General features: G+C 43.1%; 1 protein-coding gene across 1 annotated transcript in view; it reads left to right on the top strand.

Annotated features, from left to right (window-relative positions):
* greb1l (GREB1 like retinoic acid receptor coactivator) overlaps window positions 1–12,238 on the top strand; it is a 50,152-nt gene that overhangs the window by 34,786 nt on the left and 3,128 nt on the right. The window contains exons 22-32 of the mRNA XM_084327818.1: window positions 129–694; window positions 3,441–3,543; window positions 4,110–4,256; window positions 4,503–4,639; window positions 4,957–5,118; window positions 5,418–5,622; window positions 6,646–6,811; window positions 7,416–7,643; window positions 8,434–8,575; window positions 10,601–10,801; window positions 12,051–12,189. Of these exons, the coding sequence (XP_084183944.1) occupies window positions 129–694; window positions 3,441–3,543; window positions 4,110–4,256; window positions 4,503–4,639; window positions 4,957–5,118; window positions 5,418–5,622; window positions 6,646–6,811; window positions 7,416–7,643; window positions 8,434–8,575; window positions 10,601–10,801; window positions 12,051–12,189 (2,196 nt within the window). The remainder of the gene's footprint in view (window positions 1–128; window positions 695–3,440; window positions 3,544–4,109; window positions 4,257–4,502; window positions 4,640–4,956; window positions 5,119–5,417; window positions 5,623–6,645; window positions 6,812–7,415; window positions 7,644–8,433; window positions 8,576–10,600; window positions 10,802–12,050; window positions 12,190–12,238) is intronic.

Raw genomic sequence — 12,238 nt, 5'->3', positions numbered from 1 at the left:
GTAACCAATGAATAATGTGTTTTTATATGTCTGCACTATGCTTCTGGCTGGCTGTAAGCCCTCAATACAAGGTTCTTAACACCTCTTCTCATACAGTACTTCTTTCTCTCCTCACCTCCTCCCTGCAGGCTCCTTGGCAGAGAACGGCGTCAGCTCCTCAGATGTGGCTGACTCCTCGCAGAGGCCGTCCACCTCCTCCTGCCCGATGGAGGGCGTCGTCAGCAGAGGGGCCGGCACGCTGCCTCAAGCCATCAAACAGGAGTGCGACTCGCAGAACAGCCAGCTCCCCACCAACCCCTCCAAAACCTCCAAGCCGCCTCCTTCTCTCTGCTCCAGCTCCTCTTCTTCCTCCTCCTCCTCCTCCGCCTCCTCCTCCTCCACCCAGAAGCCCAGCCAGTCCACCCAGTCCAGCCGGGGGCCCGCCAGAGTGTCGCCGCGCGCGGTCATCCTGTCGCGGGCGGCGTATAACCTGCTAGCCGGGGAGTCGGGGAGCCAGCTGAGCTCCTTCGCCCTGCTGCCGCACGCGGACGTGGCCTGGAGCAGCCCGCTCAGGCCCCTCGTCACCCACCACCTCCAGGGGGCAGACCAGAGCCTTTTCTACCGCAAGTGGACGATAGCCAGACAGCACCATGCGGATTATGAATCTCCGCCTCCGCCCCATCCACGCCGCCTGCTGCTCAGTGGACCTCCTCAGGTAACACAGCACACATAATAAGTTACAATATGAGGTATAATAATATTATTAAGTTATATAATAAGGTATAATAATTAAATAATGCAATGAATCACATACCTTGGTATAGATGAATCATTAAAGGGGGACTTCACCAAAAAACAACCCTGATTTATTTTGCATAATAATCTCACACACATCCAAAAACTCCAAACAGTTTTGCACACATTCATTTAGTTTGACAGTTATTGAGAGTAAATTAGTTTGAATATGGCCACCAGTGATGTCATCTGGGACATTGAATCCTTGTGTTGTGTTAATTGCAGCTCAATGAAATCTTAAGGTAGCAGTCCCTATAAGACAAGGCATTGCTATTTTCATCTGCATAATTTCATGGAGCTGTAATTAACACAAGACTTTGATTCAATGTCCCCGATGACATCACTGGATGCCCATATTCAAACTCATTTTGAATATCTCTCAATAACTGTCCAACTAAATGAATGTGTGCAAAAGTCTTTCGAGTTTTTGGATGTGTGTGAGATTATGTGCAAAATAAATCAGTTTTGTTGTTGTTGTACAGCGTTATTGCCGGCCATGCGTTGTCTGCCAAACCACGCTGTACAGCGATATTGAGATCAATATTTCATTTTTTCGCCATGGCATTCATAATTTACACCTCCGGCGCTGCAGCTGGACCCTACGGCTAAAAAAAACGACGGCTCAATACCGCCGCCTGGTGGATGATCGGGCAAGTTACACTGGTAAACCGGTATGGCTGCTGTGCGTCCATTAAATTCATCTGACCATCAGATATTGTCGCAAGGCTCCCGACAGACACTATAGTACATATCGATCGATTTATAAACATAATAATCGATATGATTTCGGCATTTATTGCGACATACAAACCGGAAATGGACCTAGGCGATCGACGTCCTATACCTGGGATCTTTCACCGCCAGTCTCATTGACGCACGGTAAGAGGACGCTGATGTTATTTTCAGCCCAATTGTTTATTCTTTTCACTGCAAACCGATATGATCAATATATCACCCATACTACATAAAGCATTTACTGACGATCACGGAATTATAAACGACCCTTCCCCCTTCATCCGCGCATGATGATGCATAACGTATTGATTGATTGATTGAATAGTTTATTGGTTTTAGAATGGAAAATCACACATATACATTGGATCACAATATGAAAACAGGTATACATTTTCTCCATTTACCAATAGGATTTCATAAAAACACAATAAAGCCATAGGCTTGTTTCCATTGTGGTCCTTCATCATTGGTGTCAGTGGATTTATGTACTGGTGTGTGGACGTGGGTGTTTGTAGTGTCTGTATGTCAGGATGTGTGGTATAAAAACAAAAAAATACATACAATAATATTCCATTTTATAGACAATAAAAGAATAAAAAAGGAACAACACATATTAAAACCCTTTGTTCACTACTCCCAGCTTCTGCTACTTATGATCCACCTCTTTATAGCTAATTTAAAAGTGGAGAAGGGGCTTATGGTCTTCAACTCCATTGGTAGGCTATTCCATTGTACTGCTGCTGAATATAGGAATGCGTTTTGGCCAATTTTCCTATTGCATCTCACTGGGACGATGTCTGTAGGGCTCCCCCTGGTGGCGTGTCCGTGTACATCCCTTACCATGTTAAAATATCCACTGAGGTACTGAGGGACAGTATTCCCGAGTATCCTATGTGTTATGTTGAGTTTTATTTGAGAGACCCTCTCCTCAACCCTGAGCCATTTGAGGCTGTTAAAATGTGTCTGTGTAAGGTGAGTCCTGGGATGGAGTTTTAAAATCATTCTAACTAATTTGTTCTGAGCTGTCTGTAGCCTACCTTTCAGTGCTACTGTGATGCCAGTGTACCAGGAGGAGCATGCATAGTCATAATGACATTGGATCAGTGCCCCTGCCAGGACTTCCATTGCTGACCTGTTAATATAGGTGGACACTCTACCGAGACATTTTATTCTCTGATTGATCTTTGTGACCACCTTTTGTGCCATGCTCACCCCTGATAAGGTGTTGTCCAAAATACATCCTAAGTATGTGACTTCCTCCTTTGCTGTTAACTCGATATCTCCTACCACTACCTTGAACCCAGGAGACCTCTTAAGTCGTATGGCCGAGCCAAAAAGGATAGCTTCGGTTTTACCCAGGTGTAGGGATAACCTGTTTTCGACCAGCCAATGACTGATCTTGACAAGGATCATATACAGTTGAATTTTTTAATATAGCGTGTATCGGGAATAAACGGCAATTGATAATCTATATATGCGTTTATGCCTATAACTCACGTTCTATGAATTACTGCAGAAAACGATAAAAACATACTTATATTCTAGAAGGTATTTTTGGATGAATCTATGAATGAAAAAGTATAACGTTCCTACATCCTGAACGATAGATAATCGATGGGCCATAGTAATGTCAATTTAGCAATACAATTTAAAAAGTTATAGCCCTGCAAAGAAGGTGAACATCTCCATAGGCTTAGAGTGGTGGCAGTGAGGCTACATTGATGGATATAACCGTGGCAGGGAATGTGTTAAGGAAATATAAATCTCTTCACAAACAGATAGACGTAGGTAGTAAATAACCCAATAGCCGAAAGAATCGTGGGATATCTGGCGTATATCTGTCCTCATAAAGAATGTAATATAAAGTGTGTAAGGGGGCGCTGTGCTGTAACCAGAGCGTTCTGTGTTCTGTTCTGTGGTTCCTTTGCTAGGTGGGGAAAACTGGAGCCTACCTGCAGTTCCTACGTATCTTGTTCCGCATGCTCATCAGGTTGCTGGAGGTGGACGTGTACGATGAGGAAGAGCTGGAGGAAGGTGAGCGATGTGTTCGAATCTCATTATCTAAGGACTGTTCATTCGGAGTGCACGTTCATAGTCAGCCTTTTCGGTTGTTTTTGGCGGCCAGTAGCTATTGTGACGACGTTGTTAAGAATGTTCACTTCTCAAAATGTTTATCTCACGTATGAGATTGTACACATCTTGAAAGGGTTAAAGACAGTAGAGACTGTGCACATACATTCACACCATCCAGACCATTTGGAATGATCATACATTGGTACATTGGTTGGTCATGTTTAAAAATATAATAATAATAATAATAATAATAATAATAATAATAATGATAATAATAATAATAATAATAATAATAAAATAATAATAATAATAATAATAATAATAATAATAATAATAATAATAATAATAATAATAATAATAATAATAATAATAATAATGTAATTGAATAATAATAATGAATAAATAAAAAAGAGACGTATATGGTTCTTTGTCAAATGTAGTTGAGTTATATGATTAAGTACTCTCCGTGGTGGTGAGTCATATTCTCAGTTCTTGTTCTCATACCATCTCTCTTTTCAAATCTCTAGACACATCGGAGGTTGCGACCCCAACCAGCACCATGTGGCCTGACATCGAGGAAATACGCATGCTGCCCTTTGACCTCTTCCCTCGGGAACCTAAGTTCAGGAAGGCCAGCCCTGTTTACACTGACAAGATGCCAAAGTGCTTGAAAGGTCAGCTGAGACTGCCGTTCTCCATGTGAATAAATATGTGTGTACGTAGATGCTGTTTCAGTAGTACATATGTTTATGTGGATATACCAGTCCCCTGGGAAGACCAGCTATCACCATTGGTGTTTGCTAATGGGAATCCAAATAAAGAATAAAGTCCAAGTACGATGTGTGTATTCTAACTTAAAACATCTTTATCACATAGTATTACTACAAGTATCGATATGATTGGTATATTTGTCCGTGCAGATCCTAATCTGAAAGAGAGCCAAACAGCGGCCAAAAGAGAGACTGTGTCCATACGCCTGAGTATGTTCGCTGCCCACAATGCCTTTCACCACTGTGAGCAGTGTCACCACTACTGTGAAGCCAGCCCTGCAACACATGTGAGTGGATTACATTACATCACCGTTCACTGCAAACGTCTCAAGCCCTCGTCTGTCCTTTTTGGGGCAGAGTGAGCTCAAAATAAGAGCTCTCACTCTATTATAAATGTATATACCGGCATAAATGTGGTTTTCTAACTCGTCAAAATACCTTGGAAGTTTCTCGACGTGTCATACAAGATTATTTTTTACTTTTTGGTGCTGCTGTTATGTTTTGATCTCAGCATGTTAATTATGTATGGTTTTTGTGTGTGTGTGTGTGTGTGTGTGTGTGTGTGTGTGTGTGTGTGTGTGTGTGTGTGTGTGTGTCGTTTTAGCTGTCGGAGTGCACCTTCCATGCCTTCACGTTCTGCTCGTCCATGTTGGGTGAGGAGGTTCAACTCCACTTCATTATTCCCAAAGCCAAGGAGCAGCACTTCGTCTTCAGCCAGCAGGGCAGCCACCTGGAGAGCATGCGCCTGCCCCTCGTCTCCACCAAGGTGTGTGTGTGTGTGTGTGTGTGTGTGTGTGTGTGTGTGTGTGTGTGTGTGTGTGTGTGTGTGTGTGTGTGTGTGTGTGTGTGTGTGTGTGTGTGTGTGTGTGTGTGTGTGTGTGTGTGTGTGTGTGTGTGTGTGTGTGTGTGTGTGTGTGTGTGTGTGTGTGTGTGTGTGTGCAGCTAATGAAACACCTTATAATAACGTCTTCCATCAATGTCATCCTCGCGCGGAAAGATGATGAAGCGGTTACCCACAGAGGTTTGAATAAAGGGCTATTCGTCTTTTTGTCCCCCTCTCTGCAGGACCCTGATCTGTTGAAGAGTCCTATCTTCACCCCCACCACCGGGCGCCAGGAGCACGGCCTGCTCAACATCTTCCACGCTATGGAGGGCGCTGCCCACCTCCACATCCTGGTGGTCAAGCAATACGAGATGCCTCACTACAGGAAGTACTGGCCCAACCACATCCTGCTGGTCCTGCCCGCCATGTTCAACAGCGCTGGAGTCGGTGAGCAGCCCGTGGTCATTTGTAACGTCAGCGCCAGACAGAGGAAGCTCAGTAATAGACTAAACTAGATGCTAAACTAGATGCTAATAAAAGTGACTGCTGTGATTCGTCCTGTATGAATAATGGTATGCTTTACCGCAGTAACTTTACCTTTTTAGTAGATAGTAACTGATTTATGGTAGTCTGGGAACCGTGCAGGACATATCATAATCACAATCAGTCATGTTTGTGTACAGCAGGTAAAAGGTTATTGTTGCAGTAACCAATGGGAAGGAGCCATCATGAATGAAACCGCCTACGCGCTAGTAGTCTGATTTTGAGAATAAGCCAATCAGGCACATTGTGTCTCTGAATGAACCGATGGGGTTCAAGTACACGTATGTGCTTGTTTACAGTGACAGAGCAGTAGGTCAAAGAGCGGCAGGATAAACAGAAGGAAGATTATCAGATAAAAGGATGAATGAGGTCATAATACATCTGCACGCTTTTCTCTCAGTTGCAGTTTAACATAGCGCTGCTTTTGGGGGGGAAACCAAAATTTAAGAAAAGCACCTCATTTTGAGTTTGTCACTGAGTTTTGATTGGATTTCATGCCCCTTAGGGTCACAAAACCTAGTCTCACAACAGAACCATGTAAACTTTCAATTCAAGTAAAAACATAGAAACACAAGGCCTTCACCCTACAGCAGTGATATTCTAGATCTCTGCCACCCAATTTATTTGTGACAGTACATACGTAAAGGTTTTGAATTTTTTTTAACAGCCCAACATCAAAACATTCACAGAATGGTCACCCTTGACCCCAGCCATGACCCTATTTTTAACCATGACCTTTTCACCCAAAGAGGATTCAGCACCACTTTGTCCACCTGTGCTTGTCGGCCATACAGTCATAGATACAGTAGCACTTCATTCTGTCTGTTGATTGAGGGACTCTCTTGTAGGCCAGAGTCATAGACAAGCTTGGATCTACACACTGTCTGTCCCAAACATAAACCAATGCTGTTGTGTCTTGGTCTTAAGGTGCGGCTCGGTTCATGATCAAGGAGCTGTCATACCACAACCTAGAGCTGGAGAGGAACCGCATGGAGGAGCAGGGTGTGAAGAGGCAGGACGTCTGGCCTTTCATCGTCATGATGGATGACTCCTGTGTGCTGTGGAACGTCCAGCAGCCGCTAGACAGCGCCAGGTAATTGTTAAAGATGGTTTAATATGGGCACCCAAGTGGCGACCAATGTAACGCGCTGCGTCGCGAAGCAACCGACCCGGGTTCGATTCCCGGACCCGGCGTCCTTTGCCGAATGTCTTACCCCCGCTCTGTCTCCCATTCTTCCTCTCTCTCTCCCTCTACCGGACTGCCTGGTAGTACAAACAAATAAAAAATCTACCAAAACATAATTAAAAATTAAAGAAAATTAAAAAAAATTGTTTAATATGATGTTTTGAGACGAGCTTGTATCAGTTGCATATGGTTTATACTGTATGTGTGTTCAATTAAATGCGCACATGTATGAGATGTATTTTTATATTATATATATTTATCCATGGTAGGCTGGTCGAGTACCCTCTCTGCTCTTCAGCAATAGGGAGCTGCCTACTGCGCCTGCATACAAACACAAACATCCTTTCATTGCTAAAGCGGAACTGAAGAGTTCTCTCTCTTTCTTTTTCTCTCTCTCTCTCTCTCTCTCTCTCTCTCTCTCTCTCTCTCTCTCTTGCTCTCTCTCTCTCTCTCTCTCTCTCTCTCTCTCTCTCTCTCTCTCTCTCTCTCTCTGTCTTTCCCCCTCTCTTAGTGAGACTTCAGAAGGAGGCCCCAGCCTCACCAACGTGTCCCTGAAGACCGTTCTGCAGCACATGGAGGCCACCCCTAAGATCTCCCAGTATGCCATGTGTGGAACGCGGAAGTGGAGCAGCAGCCTGGTTCACCAGCCGCCCTCACAACCCTTCTCCCGCTGCCACCTCCACGACTTCGTCCTGCTCAACGTCGACCTGACGCAGAACGTCCAGTATGACCTCAATCGGTACGTCTCAGCAGAGAGAGGATGGATGAGTGAATGAGTTGGTGATTCTGTGATTTTGGACTCAGTGTACGTGGTGGTGATGGTGATGATGGTGATGATGGTGGTGATGGTGATGGTGATGATGATGATGGTGGATTAGCGAAGTGCTGTGTGTGTTAGTGTGATTAGCTGAAGCGTAAACCGTGTTTTGGTTGTGAAAGCACACCACACGCACAAAAAAAAGGCTTTCTTAGTTTTCAAAAGTGTGCACATGGAAGATGGCTTGTGTTTTGAAACCTTTTGTGTGGTTTTATCATGTAAAGATTTTTTTTTATAATAATACAAAATTATAAAAAATGTATATAATATATATATATAAGTAAGCCTGAAGCTTGTTTTTTTTAGTGCAGTTCATCCTTGACAACATGATTGGCTGATTAATTATTTTGTATTCTAGTTTCATGTACCCAAGGTGCACAGCCCATTTGCAAGACACTACATACACAAACAATCAATGCCATGGTGTATAACATAACAATCAATACTGGTACAGTTCACACATACAAGATGTTCCATCTTTCCCCCATGCTTTACAAAAGAGAGTACACCTCACCATATGAAGGACAGTAAAACTCTAAAGGGATTTAGTTAAAATGTCTCCCAGACAACATTGGTCAAGATTGTAGAGGTGAAACTAGCTCCTAACGTCTTGTGTCTGTGTGTGTGTGTGTGTGTGTGTGTGTGTGTGTGTGTGTGTGTGTGTGTGTGTGTGTGTGTGTGTGTGTGTGCGTGTGTGTGTGTGTGTGTGCAGGTATAGCTGTGAAGAGGTGGATTTTAACTTGAGAGCAAACAGCAGTGGCCTGCTTCTCTGCCGCTTCAATTACTTCAACCTCATGAAGAAACACATTCCATTCGGAGGACACAACGACTTTGTGGTCAAACCCAAACACATGGTAGGTTTCATGGTATGGTATGAACAATGAACCCTGTGAACGATTTAACGATGCTCAACGCGGGGTCCGGGGACCATTGCACTATGGATATAAGCCTTAAGGGCCTCTCAAAGTGTTGATTTAATAGTTCCCCATAGTCGTTAATAGCCATAAATTGTTCTAGTTGGGCTGAAATGAACTCAACAAAAGCCCTATCCGTCATGAATAAATTATTAACCCACCCTCGTGAGGGAAGCAACAGTTGTCATTGGAGGATGAAGAAAAGAGGGGCTTAACATGAACCTGTAAGAACTGCTGTAAGTAATGTACTAAATGTTCAATCAACATTCTTGACCCTCTGTCACAAGCATGTCCCCATCAAAAAAATCAGGATCAGTGGCCGGAACTATCCTTAGTTCTTGGACAGTCTGTCAGAGCTAATTATACAGATAAATTTATCCTGGGCCCAAGCTAGATCATCAGACTCCTCTGCTGACTGGACTACCTTTAGAGGAACAAATGCACATTGTTGATGAGAAAATCTAAATCTGAGTTTTATTTCAAATCTACTACAGAGAACCTAAATAATCCCTAAAAATTCTGGAAACAAATACAATCCTTGTCCGGTGCAAGCCTCCCTGAACAGATTGGGTTCATTCAGATTAATTAAAGGATAAAGCTGCTATGGTCACTGAGTTCAACAAGCACTGTATTAGTGCTGGGTCTGTTTTCAGCTATTCAAATGCCAACTCATCTCCTCCTGCCATTGCTCATCTTTTTTTATTTGAGTCTCACAACCAACTTGATACCTAAAATCTGGAAAGTGGCCTACATTCTCACCCTACTTAAAGATGGAAACCCCTCAGACCTGAACAATTACCGGCCCATCTCCAAACTGTCAATTCTGGCAAATCTTGGAAACGCAAGTACATTTGCAGTTAAAGCAATTTCTGCTTGAAATCTTATGTGCATCTCGTTCTGTGAGCTGTTTAATGAGCTCATCATTTTAACATCTGAGGGTAAATCTATTGAAAGGGTGCCCTCATACCTCAAGTACTTGGGTATTTGGTTAGATGAAAATCTCTATTTTAAAGTACACATTGACAACTTGGTCAGAAAGCTTAGGATAACGCTTGGCTTTTATTTTTAGGAACAAATGTTGTTTTTGTTTTAATGCCAAGATGCGTCTAAGCAATTTTTATGTCTGTACTTGATTACGGTGATGTGATGTTACTGTGTAACTCACCACTGTACATAGCCCCTTTCGTGACTGTGATGCACAGAGTGAATCCACAGTCACTTCCTAGTCCATAGAAAACCAACGTAGGTTTACCATGAAGGACTGGTTCTGCCCGAACCGTTCGTTATACAAGTATCACAGAGAAATTTCAAAGGTACTCACAGTTGCACGAGGGTTTCGGACAGAGATACGTGATGGTTTGAAAGCTCGGCGTTGCTAATAAACATTTTAAATAATTTTTATAAACGTGTAAACATCACAGAGGCAGCGTTGCATGCTGGGCGCACCAGGCATGTCACAAATGCAGAATAAGAGACGAAGCCATTTTAATGCAACGCTGCCTCTGTGATGTTTACAGGTTTATAAAAAAAAAATGTGAAAAACGTTTTTCTCCTATTATCCACTATTATGCTTCTATCCATCAGCTGTTATCTCCCTGAACTCTGTACCACGGTGACAACCCTTCCCCCCCATACCATATAAAGGAGACAAGGCAGTATAACTGTAGTTTCTTCCAAAGCACTTTGCCACTTAAAACCGTACATACTGTATATATGTGGCTATATAGTATGTGGGGCTGGTGTATTTTGTATACATTTTATGAAATGCATGCTTGATGCACACTAACACAAATTCCTATCGGGTCGGTAGGAATATAATAAGAAAGTCGGTACGGCAATATAAATATAAAAAAGTATGGAATCTTGAAATTCTAGGACTAGGAGCCCCTCGAAAACGAGATACTACATCTCAAGGGGTTATTCCTAATAAATAATTTCAATCTTGAAATGTTCCCCGGGCCACAGGTGATGGAGAACCCCTCCCCCATCAGCCCGTTCCAGTACGTGTGTGCTCCAGACAGCGAGCAGACCCTCCTCGCCGCCCCGGCCCAGTTCCTGCTGGAGACCTTTCTGCAGAGCTGCTGCCACAGGCTGTTCCCCAAAGCCGTCCGGAACAGAACCAACCCTGTGCTGTCCATCGACAGCTACCTCAACATCGGCCCAGAGGTAAGACCCGCCTCGGGGGTTCTGTGAGCCCAATGAGACGGCCGTCCGCGGAGTGTCTTTTTTGTACGACTTTCCCCCAATGGTTTGGAATGAGGACCATGTACTGTAGACTCAACCGCATGCACATTTTGTGAAATAAGTGCACCATTTAAGAGTCTAAATGGTTGTCATTAAAACATTAAAGTGCATGCTTGTTTCACAACATTTTAGTCTACATGGTCCTTATTACAAACAGTTGGGGGGAAAAAACTTCCAAATAGCACCTTTTAACTTGAGATACGGATGCTGGAGGAGGTCAAGTTAGAACAATATATATATTACAGGGAAGGTAAAGACAACTTAAACTGTTAAACAGTAACTATTTTTGGGGCGGCTGGGTGGTGCAGCGGATATTGCGCTCGTCACCAATGCAAGAGACTCCGGTCTCGAATCCAGGTGTCAGCATTGCCTCCGGCTTGGGCCAGCCGTCATACTAACTCGTTTGGCTGAGTTAGCTGGAGGGAAGTTGATGGGTGGTAATCTGGCGTTGTGGACAGCGACTCCTACAGGTCAGGTCTGGGCGCCTGCACAGCAAAAGACAGGAAGTGGTGAAGGCAGCGTGACACGCGTTACACTTCACCAATGAGAGTCCGCGCTGTCAGGTGAAAAGAGAGCCGCTGGCTGTCTCCGCATGTGTCGGAGGAAGCATGTGGTAGACCTCAGGGCTCCCTAGACCGACCAGTAGGGGGCACATGCGCACAACAACCAGGTAGGGGAGGGGGGAATTGGGATAACGACTAAATTGGGATGGGAGGAAAAGCACAGAAAAATCAGGCGGAGAAAAAGAGGATATAAATTTTTTTTAAAACAGTAACTATTTTCTACTATTTTATTGCATTGCACTATTTTACTCTGTCTATTCTATTTTACTCTTTTTATTATTGTCTACTTTTAAAACTGAATCAAACCATAAACAAGGTTACCTATTGGGATGCTAGATCCTAATGTGAAAACTGCACTTTATGTGCTCATTTTATGCCTGTCTTTTTTCTGCTGTGAAGCACTTTGAGCTGCAATTTTTGTATGAAAGGTGCTATACAAATAAAGTGTATTATTATTATTATTATTATTATTATTATTATTATTATTATTATTATTATTATTATTATTATTATTATTATTATTATTATTATTATTATTATTATTATTATTATTATTATTATATTGTCACCAGATCATAATATTTATGTTTCTCTATATTGTTCCTCAGGTGTCTGTGTGCTACATCAACTCTCGTCCCCACTCCACCAACCTGGACCATCAGGGCCTGGTGTTCAGCGGACTGCTGCTCTACCTGTGTGATTCCTTCGTAGTCTCTGGCCTCCTCAAAAGGTTCCGCTTCCTTAAAGGTACAGTAACCCATCCCTCCTTTTGTTACAAGTCGCCCGGAGTTACTGC

Source organism: Notolepis coatsorum, assembly GCF_963971535.1.
Source record: "Notolepis coatsorum genome assembly, chromosome: 13".
NCBI lineage: Eukaryota > Metazoa > Chordata > Actinopteri > Aulopiformes > Paralepididae > Notolepis > Notolepis coatsorum.
This window is presented reverse-complemented; position numbering and strand designations above follow the sequence as displayed.